We start from the raw sequence: 17,815 nt of genomic DNA, 5'->3' as shown, positions 1-17,815 counted from the left end.
CCCTTTAATTTCATTCCTTGCCTTTAATTTCATTCCATCTCATTTCATTAATGTCTTCCTGTGTCTATTAGATTAGTTACAGCATATCGTTACTCTAGTTGTCCCTTAGAAATAGCTGAGAAAACAGGGCTGGCTGCTAGAAAAGACGGTTACGGTAGCGTCTCGCTTATCCGAACTTCGGATTAAATGTCCTTTGACCAGTATCTGGCCACTTGGAGGTCCTCTGGTGTTGCCGCAAGAAGGTCCTCCATGGTGCATGTAGCGGGGCTCAGGGTGCATTGCAGCAGGTGGTCAGTGGTTGGCTCTTCTCCACACTCGCATGTCGAGGATTCCACTTTGTGGCCCCATTTCTGAAGGTTGGCTCTGCATCTCGTGGTGCCAGAGCGCAGTCTGTTCAGAGCCTTCCAAGTCGCCCAGTCCTCTGTGTGCCCAGGGGGGAGTCTCTCATTTCGTATCAGCCATTGATTGAGGTTCTGGGTTTGAGCCTGCCACTTTTGGACTCTCGCTTGCTGAGGTGTTCCAGCGAGTGTCTCTGTAGATCTTAGAAAACTATTTCTTGATTTAAGTCGTTGACGTGCTAGCTGATACCCAAACAGAGATGTCACTGCCTTGGTCCTTTCACTATTGGTTGCTACTTACCAACGGATGTCAGGTGGTGCAATACCGGCTAAGCAGTGTAATTTCTCCAGTGGTGTAGGGCGCAGACACCCCGTGAGAATGCGGCATGTCTCATTAAGAGCCACATCCACTGTTTTAGCGTGGTGAGATGTGTTCCACACTGGGCATGCATACTCAGCAGCAGAGTAGCACAGCGCAAGGGCAGATGTCTTCACTGTGTCTGGTTGTGATCCCCAGGTTGTGCCAGTCAGCTTTCGTATGATATTGTTTCTAGCACCCACTTTTTGCTTGAGGTTCAGGCAGTTCTTGTAGGCCAGAGCACGGTCCAGAGTGACTCCCAAGGATTTGGGTGCGCTGCAATGCTCCAGTGGGATTCCTTCCTAGGTACTCCGGTCTGAAGACCAAAATTTGCTTGAAGTCCCCAAGATCCGGACTTATCATCTGTCCTCTACTAGGCAGAGAGCCTTCTCGATTGTAGCCCCTTATTTATGGAATGCCTTGCCGGTTGAAACTCGAACCATCCGAGACCTACTTGCTTTTCGGAAAGCCTGTAAAACTTTTCTTTTCTGACAAGCTTTTGATGGGTGAACAACTCGGGGCTATGTCCGCCCTCGCTTCTTATTGTTATTTTAAAGCTAATTGTATTGTTTTAATCTGCTTCTGTAAACCGCTCCGAGCCAAATTGGGAGTAGCGGTATACAAGTTAAATTAATTAATTAAATAAATAAATAATCCTCAGAGCTCGGGATGCTTGTCTGTTCTTGAGGTGAAAGGCACATGTCTGTGTTTTAGATGGATTAGGGATCAGCTGGTTTTCCCCGTAATAAGTAGTAAGAGCACTTAGAGCAGTAGTTCTCAACCTGTGGGTCCCCAGTTGTTTTTGCCTACAACTCCCAGAAATCCCAGCTAGTTTACCAACTGTTAGGATTTCTGGGAGTTGAAGGCCAAAAACATCTGAGCACCCCAGGTTGAGAACCACTGATCTAGAGCTTTGGAGACCTTCTGTTCAACCATCTCAAAGCTCCCTGCTTGAGCGGTGATGGCACGATCATCAACATAGATGAAGCTCTCTGTCCCTTCGGGCAGTGGCTGGTTTGGGACCTGCCTACCTGCGTGACCGCATCTCTGTGTACGAACCCACACGATCTCTTCGTTCATCTGGAGAGGCTTCTAACGATCCCACCGGCATCGCAAGCGCGATTGGTGGGGACGAGGGATAGGGCCTTCTTGGTGGTGGCCCCTCGACTCTGGAACTCTCTCCCTAAGGACATCAGACAGCCCCCGTCGCTAGAAATCTTTAGGAGGAGCTTGAAAACGTGGTTGTTCCAGTGTGCCTTTCCAGAATAAGGAAATGCCTAGTATTATGTCCCAACGCACTTTATCAGAGATTCAGGGTATCTGCATGCCCATCCCCCTCCAAACACCCCTCCTTGTCATGCCCTGCACTTTTAATTTTTAATTTTAATTATTACATTTGGCCCAGCCATTGTTTCTAATTGTGTCATTAGGTGTTGTTAATGTTATTGCTATTCTTTGCTATTGTTTTGTTTTTTGAGTTATTGTGTTGTTGTTGTTGCTGCTGTTTTTATTGTTGTATTTGGGCTCGGCCTCTTGTAAGCCACACTGAGTCCTTCGGGAGATGGTAGCGGGGTACAAATAAAGGTTGATTATTATTATTATTATTATTATTATTATTATTATTATTAGGGATCAGCTGGTTTTCCCTGTAATAGGCAGTAAGAGCATCTAGAGCAGTAGTTCTCAACCTGTGGGTCCCCAGGTGTTTTTGCCTACAACTCCCAGAAATCTGAGCTAGTTTACCAGCTGTTAGGATTTCTGGGAGTTGAAGTCTAAAAAACATCTGGGGACTCCATGTTGAGAACCACTGACCTAGAGCTTGAGCGGTGATAGCACGATCATCAGCATAGATGAAACTTTCTGTCCCTTCTGGCAGTGGCTGGTCATTTGTGTAAATGTGGAACATGGATGGAGCAAGCACACTCCCCTGAGGCAGGCCGTTCTTCTGTTTCCGCCATCGGCTTCTCTGGCCCTGGCACTCAACAAAGAAGCTCCTGTTTTGTAGCAGGTTTCCTATGAGGCGGGTGGGGTGGTCGTCCTTTGTGATATTATATATTTTTCTCAGGAGGAGGTGGTGGTTTACAGTATCATAAGTCCCTGGCAGGTCTATGAAGACAGCATTGACTGTTTGCCATGTATGTGTGCATTGTGATCTGCCCTGAGTCGTCATCATCATCATCATCATCATCATCATCATCATCTTTAATTACTTATTAATCACCCTCCATCTGAAATGCTCCAGGCGATTTACATTGCAGAAATTATACAGGATAAAACACATACATACAAATATTACAATTAACATGGGTCAAATGCTCTAGTAGAAAGCCAGGTCTTAAGTGCTAGGATAAAATGCCCTAAGTCACGCATGGCTCATCTCAAATAGGGAGGCAAGGAATGCCATAAGGCAGGGGCAGAAACAGAAAAAGCCCATCTGCGTCTGGTACTTTCCAAGTGCACTTCCCTAGGACCCGGTGTATAGAGCAAATCGCGTTGGGATGGTCGTGGCGACCTCCGATGATGGGAGAAGGAGGTCTCTAAGGTACAATGGACATCCCTGGCCATATAAAGTTTTAAAGGTCAGGACCAGCATCTGATACAAACCACGATGCTCAATTGGGAGCCAGTGTAGATGCCGCAGCACTGGTGTTCTATGGCATTTCATGGGCGTTTTTGTGAGTAACCTGGCTGCAGCATTCTGGACAATACGGAGCTTTCGGGTCGTAGAAATAGGAAGGCCAACATACAAGGCGTTACAATAGTCCAGCCTAGACGTGACCGTGGCATGGGTGACTGTTGCCAGAGCCTCATCCGACGGGTAAGGTGCCAGTTGCCTCACTTGTCGTAGGTGGAAAAAGGTCTGTTTGCTGGCAGCAGTGACCTGAGCTTCCATTGTCAGCTGCGAATCCAAAACGACACCCAAGCTCTTAACGGTAGGCGATGGAGATAGAGCAGCGCCATCAAAGGTAGGTAACGGATGGGTCGGACCTATCGGGCGGCCATGCCACAGGATCTCAGTCTTCGCCGGATTCACCTTCAGTCTGCTAGCACGTAGCCAGTTCGACAGAGCCTCTATGTATAAGGCGAAATGGTCAGGTATTGACGTTACTCCAGGCTCCAAGCGCAACAGGAGTTGGGTGTCGTCCACATATTGATAGCAGTCCAGGCCGAATCTCCGAGCCAAACTGGCAAGGGATCTAATGTAGATGTTGAAAAGAAGAGGGGAGAGAATTGCACCTTGGGGGACCCCACATAGGAGGGGGGATCTATTTGAGACTTGGTCCATATATTCCACGCACTGACTCCGGTTTCGGAGGAATGAACTGAACCTATTGAGGGCCTGACCACAAACTCCGGACATGGCGAGACGGTGGATCATTAAATCGTAGTCAACGGTGTCAAACACTGCGGTAAGATCGAGAAGTACCAGAAGCGCTGATCCACTGCTATCAGATGACGACGAAGTTCATCTGTAATAGCAACCAGGACCGTCTCCGTCCCATGACCCGGGCGAAAACCTGACTGGAAAGGGTCCAGGCCGGCTGTGTCATCCAAAAATTGTGCATTTGTCCTAATACATCCCGCTCTATCACCTTACCTAAGAATGGAAGATTAGAGACGGGACGATAATTGGCAAGGGTCATAGGGTCCCCTTCAGTGTGAGAGGGGCGGAATATAAATACAGTAAATAAACCAATTGTAGTGAGCCATTAACTTGTGTGCAACTTGAACAGTGCCACATCACTTCCATATTAAACCGAGCACTCTTCTGATGATTGAAGCTCGCACCTCTCTTCCTTCTGCTCGAAATGTGGGTCTGCCCAGAGAGCAGGGGAAGATTTCTCTGTGCGCACGGTGCCTCTCCTCCCGTACTTCAAAGTGAGGGAGAAGGAGAACATTTATTCTGTACCCACTTGAGACTTGTAAGTTGTCAGCAGAGAATACGCGCCCGCCCAAGGATATATAAATGGTGCTTATAATGGGTACTGCTCTCAATTCCTTTTCGATTGTCAAGAATCTTAAGTGTATCTTAACACTTTGGTTGGATAGAGTGTGGGGGAGAGTGTCTTCACACAAATGGGATCCAGATTTATCTGCCTTTCCCCTTCTTCCTCGGTAATTTGTTGTTCTGCTTCATTTGAATGTAATCGCACCCGTGATTGTGTCAAAACAATATTTTTCCCTTTTCAAATTGAGGAAGAAAAGAAATCAATGCAAAAGGGTATATACGTTCTTTTTGTGCTCACAAACATTATTTTTAAACACCTTACTTGGAAACTATTTGCATCATTTAAGCCCTGCTTGATCCTTCCTCTGCAATCTGCCAGAAACCACAAGTGCAGCATATCCAATTGCACAAAATGCACACTGAAATAAAGATATTTGGGTGCAAGAAAGGTATTTTTAATAGCCTCGGGCACCCCACCTTTTCAGCTTATGTAGCACAATCCATCCCCTGCCACACATTGTCAGGATTAATTTAGTTATGTATGTGTTTTAAATGTGCTTCTATGTATTGTAAATATGGATGCCACTGTGAATTAGAAATGCTGTGCAGAATTATTATTATCTATATATATAAATCTGTAAGGGGCGTCCAACGGGACAGCAAAACTGAAACCCCCCCCAACGAAAATTAACCAAAATTCCCATGCACATACCTCAACCCACAAGGTACAAACATATCGAATCAAAATAAAAAACAACACAACAACACACTCACAAAATGACCAAACAACTGAGCATGCGCAGTGGCGCAAAGTCCCCGGTGCGCGCACATGGCCAAACGGCCAACACACCCTCCGCACCTCCCCCCCTCCGCTGAAGCCCTGCCCACACCCATCAACGCCCCACCCATGCACTCCTCCTCCTCCCACCCCCCCTCCGCCGAAGCCCCGCCCACACCCACCGACGCCCCGCCCATGCACTCCTCCTCCTCCCACCCCCCTCTGCCGAAGCCCCGCCCACAACCAACGACACCCCGCCCCTGCACTCCTCCTCCTCCTCCCACCCCCCTCCGTTGAAGCTGCTGGGATTTATAGTTTGCCTATAATCAAAGCATTCTGAACTCCACCAACGACGGAATTAAACCAAACGTGGCACACAGGACTCCCAAGACCCAACATAAATCACAAGAAGGGTTTGGTAAGCAATGGGAAGGAAGGAAGGAAGGAAGGAAGGAAGGAAGGAAGGAGGGAGGGAGGGAAGGCAGGAAAGAAAGAGGTACCGAAGGAAGGAAGAAGAGAAAGTAGAAAGGAAAGAAAAATAAAAGGAAGGAAAGGCAGGAAAGAGGTAAAGAAGGAAGGAGAAAAGGAAAGAAAAAATGAAAGAAGGAAGGAAACATGGAGGGAAGAAAGGAGGCAAAGGAAGAAAGGGGGAGGGAATGAAGGAAAGAGAGAAGGATGAAACCAAGGAGCGAAAGAAGGAAAGAAAGAAAGAAAGAGGTAGAGAAGGAAGAAAGGAGAGAAAGGGGGGGAAAGGGGGGAAGGAATAGGTAGGTACCTCTCTTTCGTAGTACTCCAGATATCTACCTCTACTTTGAAAAGATTTACTATAGGCCACAGCAACGCGTGGCAGGGTACAGCTAGTTATTATTATTATTATTAACTTTATTTGTACCCCGCTAGCATCTCCCGAAGGACTCAATGCGGCTTACACAGGCCAAGGCCTCAATAAAAACATAGCATAACAAAATACACAACTTAAGACAAATCATAGAATCATAGAATCAAAGAGTTGGAAGAGACCTCATGGGCCATCCAGTCCAACCCCATTCTGCCAAGAAGCAGGAATATTGCATTCAAATCACCCCTGACAGATGGCCATCCAGCCTCTGCTTAAAAGCTTCCAAAGAAGGAGCCTCCACCACACTCCGGGGCAGACAGTTCCACTGCTGAACGGCTCTCACAGTCAGGAAGTTCTTCCTCATGTTCAGATGGAATCTCCTTTTTTGTAGGTTGAAGCCATTGCGTCCTAGTCTCCAAGGAAGCAGAAAACAAGCTTGCTCCCTCCTCCTCCCTGTGGCTTCCTCTCACATATTTATACATGGCTATCATATCTCCTCTCAGCCTTCTCTTCTTCAGGCTAAACATACCCAGTTCCCTAAGCCGCTCCTCATAGGGCTTGTTCTCCAGACCCTTGATCATTTGAGTCGCCCTCCTCTGGACACATTCCAGCTTGTCAATATCTCTCTTGAATTGTGGTGCCCAGAATTGGACACAATATTCCAGATGTGGTCTAACCAATCAAAGCAATTAAAGCAATATCAAACAACAAAACAATAAAACAATACACCAAAACACAAGAAAACAGGGCCGGGCCAATGTAATGGGTACAGATTAAAAGTGCTGATGTGACAGGTGGTATATCGGATTTTAGGCTGTGATTAAGTGAACTTGAGAAAAGTAAGATAAGGTTTGCTCTTGCTGGGAACAGAAGGGAGTATCCAGTCTCAGCAAGAGAAGATAAGCAGATGTGAAGAAGCTTTCGTTTTGACTAGTTCCCGAATTGTAGCTCGCTGTAGTAAGACGTGTCTGTTGAATGTGCTTAGTAAACTTAGTTTCTTTTGTAACTCAAAGCCTGCAGAGTCCTTATTTTACAACTCAGTGTCTGCTGATCTAGCATTCCTTTCGCTGGGCATAATCAATCTCTGACATTGCTGTGGCCCACTCTGGTAATCATGGGGCTTCTGTGTGGGAGGTTTGGCCCAATTCTATTGTTGGTGGGGCTCAGAATGCTCTGTGATTGTAGGTGAACTACAAATCCCAGCAACTACAACTCCCATATTGAGTATTCATGTAGAGTTTGGTCCAGATCCATCATTGTTTGAGTGCCCAGTGCTCTTTAGATGTAGGTGAACTACAACTCCAAAACCAAAGGACACTGCCCACCAAACCCTTCCAGTATTTTCTGTTGGTCATGGGAGAACTGTGTGCCAAGTTTGGTTCAATTCCATCGTTGGTGGGGTTCAGAATGCTCTGTGATTGTAGGTGAACTACAAATCCCGGCAACTACAACTCCCAAATGCCAAGATTCTATTTTCCCCCAACTCCACCTGTGTTCACATTTGGGCATATTGAGTATTCGTGTAGAATTTGGTCCAGATCCATCATTGTTTGAGTGCCCAGTGCTCTTTAGATGTGGGTGAACTACAATTCCAAAACCAAAGGACACTGCCCACCAAACCCTTCCAGCATTTTCTGTTGGTCATGGGAGAACTGTGTGCCCAGTTTGGTTCAATTCCATCATTTGTGGGGTTCGGAATGCTCTTTGATTGTAGGTGAACTATACATCCCAGCAACTACAACTCCCAATTTTAATTATTGTATTGTTTTTAACTGTTTTTGCACTACAAATAAGATGTGTGCAGTATGCATAGGAATTCATTCATGTTTTTTGCAAATTATAATCCGGCCCTCCAACAGTTTGAGGGACTGTGACCTGGCCCTTTGTTTAAAAAGTTTGTGGACCCTTGCTGTAGACCATGGTATCCTTCTGAGACACCTTATGGGAATGGGTCTGGGAGGTACTGTTTTGCAGTGGCTCTGGTCTGTCCTGGAGGGCCTGTTCCCAGAAGGTGTTGTCGGGGGACACCTGCTCAACCTCACCTGTGGGATTCCCCCATGCAGTAAGAAGCCAGACCTTGAAACTGCTAGGCCATTAAATGCTAATCGGGGTGACCAATTGAAACATTCACACCTTCCTCCAAAAGACAAGAGTTCTTTCTCCCATCCTGGATATTACACAGATACATAACCCCCCTTTTCCTAGTTTCCAACAGACCTCACCCTCTGAGGATGCCTGCCATAGATATGGGTGAAACATCAGGAGAGAATGCTTCTGGAACAGTGTTTCTCAACCTGGGGGTCGGGACCCCTGAGGGGGTGTCAGAGGGGTCGCCAAAGACCATAAGAAAACACAGTATTTTCTGATGGTCATGGGGATTCCATGTGGGAAGTTTGAGCCAATTCTATGGTTGGTGGAGTTCAGAATGTTCTTTGATTGTAATGAACTATAAATCCCAGCAACTACAACTCCCAAATGTCAAGATCTATTTTCCCCGGACTCCACCAGTGTTCACATTTGGGCATATTGAGTATTCATGCCAAGTTTGCATGAGTCCACAGTGCTCTCTGGATATAGGTGAACTACAACTCCCAAACTCAAGGTCAATGCCCATCAAACCCTTCCAATGTTTTCCATTGGTCATGGGAGCCAAGTTTGGTTCAAATCCATCGCTGGTGGAGTTCGGAATGCTCTTTGATTATAAGTGAACTATAAATCCTAGCAACTACAACTCCCAAATTACAAAATCAATCCTCGCCCAACCCCACTAGCATTCACATTTGGGTGTATTGGGTATTTTTGATTTTGTCATTTGGGAATTATAGTTGCTGGGATTTATAGTTCACCTACAATCAAAGAGCATTCTGAACTCTGCCAATGAAAGAATTGGGCCAAACTTTCTACACAGAACCGCCATAACGAACAGAAAATACTGGAAGGGTTAGGTGGGCATTGACCTTGAGTTGTAGTTACTAGTTCACCTACAATCAAATAGCATTCTGAACTCCCCCAATAATGGAATTGAACCAAACATGGTACACAGGACTCCCATGACTGATGGAAAATACTGGAAGGGTTTGATGAGAATTGAAATTGAGTTTTAGAGTTGTAGTTCACCTACATCCAGAGAGCACTGTGGACTCAAACAATGATGGATCTGGACCAAACTCTACACGAATACTCTATATGCCCAAATGTGAACACTGGTGGAGTTTTGGGGAAATAGACCTTGATATTTGGGGGTAGTAGTTGCTGGGATTTATAGTTCACTGACAGTCAAAGAGCATTCTGAATCCCACCAACTAAATAATTGGCCAAACTTCCCACACTGAACCCACAACCAACGGAAAATATTGTGTTTTCTGATGGTCTTTGGCAACCTCTCTGAAACCCCCTCGCGACCTCTCTAGGGTTCCTGACCCCAGGTTGAGAAATGCTGCTGTAGACCATGGCATCCTTCTGGGACACCTCATGGGAATGGGTCTGGGAGGTACTGTTTTGCAGTGGCTCTGGTCTGTCCTGGAGGGCCGTTCCCAGAAAGTGTTGTTGGGGGACACCTGCTCAACATCACAGCCATTGACCTGTGGGATTCCCCCAGGTAGTAAGAAGCCAGATGTTGAAACTGCTAGGCCATTAAATGCTAATCAGGGTGACAAATTGAAACATTCACACCTTCCTCCAAAAGAAAAGAGTTCTTTCTCCCGCCCTGGATATTACACAGATATATAACCCCCCTTTTCCTAGTTTCCAACAGACCTCACACCCTCCGAGGATGCCTGCCATAGATGTGGGTGAAAGGTCAGGAGAGAATGCTTCTGGAACATGGCCAGACAATGCCCGTAAAACATACCGCAACCCAGTGATTCTGGCCATGAAATCCTTCAACAATACAAAGGCTGTTGCTTCTTTGATTAGCTGGAGCCTTAAGATGAATTAATAACACAGGACAGGGACAATCTTTCCATTTATGGGAGAAGTCAAAGCAATACGCATGGCTGCTAAATGGCCTCATAATGCACGATTAGCCCGCGTTGAAAAGAAGTGGTGACATTTTACACACCATTAAACCACCCAGAACAATTTTCTTGGTCTGCAGCATGACATTCCTAAATCCCGTTCTGTGCGGAAAACTTTCATAGCCCGTAATTCCGACAGTGCGCTTTGGGTTATCTTTTGTAACACCTTGTTTACTTTCCGCAGTTGAAAGAAATAGATGCCCGGAAGATCCTCAAAGCGATGCTCTCGTACGTGTGGCCCAAGGATCGGCCCGACCTCCGCGCCCGAGTGGCCATCTCCCTGGGATTCTTAGCGGGAGCAAAGGTAAGAGCGGAAACGCGGGGAAAAGCTTTTAGCGAAAGTGCCAGAGAGGAGGACCGACCAAAGAGGCTTGCTTAAGGCACTTCAGTCGGATTTGGTGCGGCTGCGAAACCCTCTCTATAATCCATTAAATGCCACTTTCTTTGCATCCTGAAAGATGGCATTTGGAAATTTTCCATCTTGCTTTCTTGTGATTGAGGATGAGTAAGACTTCTTTCACTGAGGAGTACACAGAATGCTTCAGCTCCTGTACATTTCCTAATGGATGTCAACATGAATTTGATACAGGGGATATTTTATCATGGTACAATCCTTAATTTCTTATATTGATGTTCCAAGAGTTATTCAGCACCGTCTCCTGCAGTTGTTTGCAAAGGAGAAAAGAACAAACATTGTGGGTTCGTCCGCTTTCAGGTCATTGGAAGGTGTTTGCTCTTAACACATCACTGTACTGCTTTCATTACTGTATGTACTCAAGTATAGAATCATAGAATCAAAGAGTTGGAAGAGACCTCCTGGGCCATCCAGTCCAACTGTTTAACATCTACATGAAGCCGCTGGGGGAGATCATCCGGAGTTTCGGGGTGCGGTGTCATCTGTACGCAGATGATGTCCAACTCTGTCACTCCTTCCCACCTGCTACTAAGGAGGCTGTCGAGGTCCTGAACCGGTGCCTGGCTGCTGTGACGGTCTGGATGAGGGCGAACAAATTGAAGTTGAATCCAGACAAGACAGAGGTACTCCTGGTCAGTCGCAAGGCCAAACAGGGCATAGGGTTACAGCCTGTGTTAGATGGGGTCGTACTCCCTCTGAAGACACAGGTTCGCAGCTTGGGTGAGACCCTGGATTCGTCGTTGAGCCTGGAACCCCAGGTCTCGGCGGTGACCAGGGGAGCATTTGCACAGCTCAGGCTTGTGCGCCAGCTGCGCCCGTATCTTGGGAAGTCTGACTTGGCCACGGTGGTACACGCTCTTGTCACATCCCGCCTAGACTACTGCAATGCTCTCTACGTGGGGCTGCCCCTGAAGACGGCCCGGAAGCTGCAACTAGTCCAACACGCGGCAGCCATGATTATAACAGGAGCGGAGCGCAGGGAGCACACAACCCCCCTGTTGCAACAGCTCCACTGGCTGCCGATTTGCTACCGGGCCCAATTTAAGGTGTTGGTACTGGCCTATAAAGCCCTAAACGGTTCCGGCCCAAGATACCTAGCTGACCGCATCTCGGCCTATGAACCCACCCGGACTTTGAGATCTTCCGGGGAGGCCCTGCTCTCGATCCCGCCAGCCTCTCAAGCACGGTTGGCGGGGACGAGAGATAGGGCCTTCTCGGTGGTGGCTCCTCGGCTGTGGAACGCCCTTCCTGTAGATGTTAGGCTGGCACCATCTCTCATGACATTCCGTAGAAAGTTGAAGACCTGGATGTTTGTGCAGGCGTTTGAGTAATTCAGTGCAATTCGGGTAATTTGAACATAGGAACGGAACAATGGACGTCGAATTTGGATCACGCTTGGATGATGAGGCGATCGGGGGGGGGGGGGGGCTTTGGGAGAACTGTGTATTGATGTTTGTATTAGCTAGTAATGGAAATGTGTAATTTAACTGTTATGGTATATTAATTATTGCTGTTTTTATTGTCTTTGTTGTTTGCTGTCTGGAAACCGCTGTGAGTCGCCCTCGGGCTTGAGATACAGCGGTATACAAGAATAGTAAATAAATAAATAAATAAATAAACCCCATTCTGCCAAGAAGAAGGAATATTGCATTCAAATTACCCCTGACAGATGGCCATCCAGCCTCTGCTTAAAAGCTTCCAAAGAAGGAGCCTCCAACACTGGACATTGCTCTCCTCCTAAGAAATAATCACCTTCTGATTTCCTGGCCACAGTCTGCATCTGCAGTAATCTTTGCGCCTAGAAATACAAAGTCTGTCACGGCCTCCATGGTTTCTCCCTCTATTTCCCAGTTGTCAATCATTCTTGTTGCCATAATCTTGGTCTTTTTGATGTTTAGCTGCAACCCGGCTTTTGCGCTTTCTTCTTCCACCTTGATTAGAAGGCTCCTCAGCTCCTCCTCGCTTTCGGCCATCAGAGTGGTGTCATCTGCATATCTGAGGTTGTTAATGTTTCTTCCAGCCATTTTCACCCCAGCTTTGCATTCATCCAGCCCCGCACATCCTCGCATGATGTGTTCTGCATACAAGTTGAAAAGGTTGGGTGAGAGGATGCAGCCTTGCCGTACGCCTTTCCCAATCCGGAACCAGTCTGTTGTTCCGTGGTCAGTTCTGACTGTTGCTCCTTGGTCCTTGTACAGATTCCTCAGGAGAGAGGGAAGGGGGCTTGGGATGCCCATCCCACCAAGAACTTGCCACCATTTATTATGATCCACACAGTCAAAGGCTTTACAATAGTCAATGAAGCAGAAGTAAATGTTTTTCTGGAACTCCCTGCCTTTCTCCATTCTCCAGCATCCGGATATTGGCAATCTGGTCTCTCGTTCCTCTGCCTTTTCTAAACCCAGCTTGAACATCTGGCAACTCTGATGCGGGGAATGCCGTGGATGGAGCGTGTCTGGATTTCAGTAAGGCCTTCTTCGACAAGGTCCCCCATGACCTTCTGGCAAGGAAACTAGTCCGATATGGGCTAGGCAAAACTACAGTGAGGTGGATCTGTAATTGGTTAAGTGGACGAACACAGAGAGTGCTCACTAATGCTTCCTCTTCATCTTGGAAAGAAGTGACAAGTGGAGTGCCGCAGGGTTCCGTCCTGGGCCCGGTCCTACTCAGGATCTTGATTCATGACTTAGATGATGGGCTAGAAGGCAGGATCATCAAGTTTGCAGATGACACCAAATTGGGAGGGATAGCCAATAGTCCAGAGGACAGGAATTCAAAACGATCTTGACAGATTAGAGAGATGATTGGCCAAAACTAACAAAATGAAGTTCAACAGTGACAAATGCAAGATACTCCACTTTGACAGAAAAAATGAAATGCAAAGATACAGAATGGGGGACAATGCCTGGCTCGAGAGCAGTACGTGTGAAAAAGATCTTGGAGTCCTCGTGGACAACAAGTTAAACATGAGCCAACAATGTGATGTGGCGGCAAAAAAAGCCAATGGGATTTTGGCCTGCATCAATAGGAGCATAGTGTCTAGATCTAAGGAAGTAATGCTATCCCTCTATTCTGCTTTGGTTAGACCACATCTGGAATATTGTGTCCAATTCTGGGCACCACAATTCAAGAGAGATATTGACAAGCTGGAATGTGTCCAGAGGAGGGCGACTAAAATGATCAAGGGTCTGGAGAACAAGCCCTATGAGGAGCGGCTTAGGGAACTGGGCATGTTTAGCCTGAAGAAGAGAAGGCTGAGAGGAGACAGGATAGCCATGTATAAATGTGGGAGAGGAAGCCACAGGGAGGAGGAGGGAGCAAGCTTGTTTTCTGCTTCCTTGGAGACTAGGACGCAATGGAACAATGGCTTCAAACTACAAGAGAGGAGATTCCATCTGAACATTAGGAAGAACTTCCTGACTGTGAGAGCCGTTCAGCAGTGGAACTCTCTGCCCCGGAGTGTGGTGGAGGCTCCTTCTTTGGAAGCTTTTAAGCAGAGGCTGGATGGCCATCTGTCAGGGGTGATTTGAATGCAATATTCCTGCTTCTTGGCAGAATGGGGTTGGACTGGATGGCCCATGAGGTCTCTTCCAACTCTTTGATTCTATGATTCTATGATCTCAAAGCTCCCTGCTTGAGCAGTGATGGCACCATCATCAGCATAGATGAAACTCTGTCCCTTCTGGCAGTGGCTGGTCATTTGTGTAAATGTTGAACATGGATGGAGCGAGCACGCTCCCCTGAGGCAGGCCGTTCTTCTGTTTCCGCCATCTGCTTCTCTAGCCCTGGAACTCAACAAAGAAGCTCCTGTTTTGTAGCAGGTTTCCTATGAGGCGGGTGAGGTGGTCGTCCTTTGTGGTATTATACATTTTTCTCAGGAGGAGGCGGTGGTTCACAGTCTCATAGGCTGCTGACATTAATCAGTTAATAATAATAATAATAATAATAATAATAATAATAATAATAATTGTCCTGAAGGACTTTCACAAAGATCAAGACTAATAAGGGAGGAACAAACATCTTTCTAGTCCTGGTACTCCTGGTCAGTCGCAAGGCCGAACAGGGTATAGGGTTACAGCCTGTGTTGGATGGGGTCGCACTCCCCTTGAAGGCGCAGGTTCGCAGCTTGGGTGTGATCCTGGACTCATCGTTGAGCCTGGAGCCCCAGGTTTCGGCGGTGACCAGGGGAGCATTTGCACAGCTCAGGCTCGTGCGCCAGCTGCGCCCGTACCTTGGGAAGTCTAACTTGGCCACGGTAGTACACGCTTTGGTCACATCCCGCTTTGACTACTGCAACGCTCTCTACGTGGGGCTGCCCTTGAAGACGGCCGGAAGCTCCAGCTACTCTAGCGCGCAGCAGCCATGTTACTAACAGGAGCGGGACGCAGGGAGCATACAACGCCCTTGTTGTACCAGCTCCACTGGCTGCCGATCTGCTACCGGGCCCAATTCAAGGTGCTGGTGTTGGCCTACAAAGCCCTAAACGGTTCCGGTCCAAAATACCTGTCTGACCGCATCTCGGCCTATGAGCCCACGAGGACTTTGAGATCGTCCGGGGAGGCCCTGCTCTCGATCCCGCCTGCCTCACAGGCACGCCTGGCGGGGACGAGAGAGAGGGCCTTCTCGGTGGTGGCCCCCCGGCTGTGGAACACCCTCCCTGTAGACATCAGACTGGCGCCCTCCCTTATGACATTCTGCAAAAGACTAAAGACGTGGTTGTTTGAGAAGGCGTTTGAGTAAGTGCTGCAACAATTGGCAATGACGATTGGAACGGAACACGGATAACGAGATTTGGATTGTGGTTCAACGATGAGACGTCGCGAATGACTTATTGTAATTGTATTATTGATATCGATGTTGTTGTTTAATGTTGTTTTTGATATTGCTAGTTGATGTTGGCTTATGCTGTAAATTGCACATGATTTTACATGTTGTACACCGCCGTGAGTCGCCCCAGGGCTGAGAACGGCGGTCTATAAGCACAGTAGATAAATAAATAAATAATAGTCTGTCTTCAGGCTCAGGCATCTTTGTTGATTTGTTTGGTGTGTTCTTTTCTCATCTAACATGAATGGCCAGTGAAGTTTTTTGGTTTTCCGTGGGTCCGAGTGCTAGACTGGACCTTGAAGCTGTGTTAAATTCCGTCCCAAAGAGACAATTTCCCTGGAAGGAGAGCCTGCCTGGGTGAGAAATAACCTTCGGCACTAAGCCAGGTTGAACCGAGCCTTTTCTCAAGCATTCTCTTATCTGCATTCAACAGATTTGCCTCTTTACAAAAGGAGGGAGGAGGCTGCTGCGAGACGGAGGCGCAGAGATGATAGGAACGGCTCACTTGTGAGAAGAGACAACTTTTCCAATTTCATCTGCGCTGAAGAGGAGTGTGGTGGGCAGCAGGGAATAGGCAGCGCTTTCGTTCTCAGCGTTCCTCTTAGTCCAGGAATACGCACAACCACGATAATGATTTTTTTTTTCTTATATGTCACCTCGCCATTTTTGAAAACCCACTTCAGTCAGTTTATTAAAAAAAACACAACATAGGGGAAAAAACCAAAGAAAATGTCAAGCTGAGATGAGCGCGGCAGATTAGCAGAAAGTAAACAGAATTCGTTCTCCCATCAGATTAGTGGAATGGTTTCAATTCAGCGAGCACGACCGATTGCCTTTTTGGACAGCGCCACGGAAAATGCAGGGAACAAAATGCAACCTCTGTACATGGCATTCATTGACCTTGCAAAGGCCTCAGTATGAGAAGTATGAGAAGGCCTCAGTGTTAGTTCGCCTCAGTCTGAGAGAGCCCTCAATGTGAGAAGGCCTCAGTATGAGAAGTATGAGTAGGAGAAGGCCTCAGTGTTAGTTCGCCTCAGTCTGAGAGAGCTCTCAGTGTGAGAAGGCCTCAGTATGAGAAGTTTGAGTAGGAGAAGGCCTCAGTGTTAGTTCGCCTCCGTCTGAGAGAGCCCTCAGTGTGAGAAAGCCTCTATGAGAAGTATGAGTAGGAGAAGTAGGAGAAGTAGGAGAAGGCCTCAGTGTTAGTTCACCTCAGTCTGAGAGAGCCCTCAGTGTGAGAAAGCCTCAGTATGAGAAGTATGAGTAGGAGAAGTAGGAGAAGGCCTCAGTGTTAGTTCGCCTCAGTCTGAGAGAGTCCTCAGTGTGAGAAGGCCTCAGTATGAGAAGTATGAGTAGAAGTATGAGTAGGAGAAGGCCTCAGTGTTAGTTCGCCTCAGTCTGAGAGAGTCCTCAGTGTGAGAAGGCCTCAGTATGAGAAGTATGAGTAGGAGAAGTAGGAGAAGGCCTCAGTGTTAGTTCGCCTCAGTCTGAGAGAGCCCTCAGTGTGAGAAGGCCTCAGTATGAGTAGGAGAAGTAGGAGAAGTATGAGAAGGCCTCAGTGTTAGTTCGCCTCAGTCTGAGAGAGGCCTCAGTGTGAGAAGGCCTCAGTATGAGAAGTTTGAGTAGAAGTATGAAAAGGCCTCAGTATTAGTTCGCCTCAGTCTGAGAGAACCCTCAGTGTGAGAAGGCCTCAGTAGGAGAAGTATGAGTAGGAGAAGTATGAGAAGTAGGAGAAGGCCTCAGTGTTAGATCGTCTCAGTCTGAGAGAGCCCTCAGTGTGAGAAGGCCTCAGTATGAGAAGTATGAGTAGGAGAAGTAGGAGAAGGCCTCAGTGTTAGTTCGCCTCAGTCTGAGAGAGTCCTCAGTGTGAGAAGGCCTCAGTATGAGAAGTATGAGTAGGAGAAGTATGAGAAGTAGGAGAAGGCCTCAGTGTTAGTTCGCCTCAGTCTGAGAGAGCCCTCAGTGTGAGAAGGCCTCAGTATGAGTAGGAAAAGTAGGAGAAGTAGGAGAAGGCCTCAGTGTTAGTTCACCTCAGTCTGAGAGCCCTCAGTGTGAGAAGGCCTCAGTATGAGAAGTATGAGTAGTAGAAGTAGAAGTATGAGAAGGCCTCAGTGTTAGTTCGCCTCAGTGTTAGTTCGCCTCAGTCTGAGAGAGCCCTCAGTGTGATTAGGCCTCAGTATGAGAAGTATGAGTAGGAGAAGTAGGAGAAGTATGAGAAGGCCTCAGTTTTATTTCGCCTCAGTCTGAGAGAGCCCTCAGTGTGAGAAGGCCTCAGTATGAGAAGTATGAGTAGGAGAAG

At 47.3% G+C, this 17,815-nt stretch overlaps 1 protein-coding gene across 1 annotated transcript in view; it reads left to right on the top strand.

Moving 5' to 3' along the window:
- The window catches only part of ABCB7 (ATP binding cassette subfamily B member 7), a 130,465-nt gene that overhangs the window by 45,214 nt on the left and 67,436 nt on the right, over positions 1-17,815 (top strand). The window contains exon 4 of the mRNA XM_067471682.1: positions 10,462-10,581. Coding sequence (XP_067327783.1) covers positions 10,462-10,581 — 120 coding nt within the window. The remainder of the gene's footprint in view (positions 1-10,461; positions 10,582-17,815) is intronic.

The sequence above is a fragment of the Anolis sagrei genome, chromosome 10, assembly GCF_037176765.1.
Source record: "Anolis sagrei isolate rAnoSag1 chromosome 10, rAnoSag1.mat, whole genome shotgun sequence".
NCBI lineage: Eukaryota > Metazoa > Chordata > Lepidosauria > Squamata > Dactyloidae > Anolis > Anolis sagrei.
The sequence above is the reverse complement of the archived record's forward strand: the minus strand, read 5'-3'. Positions and strand labels throughout refer to the sequence as shown.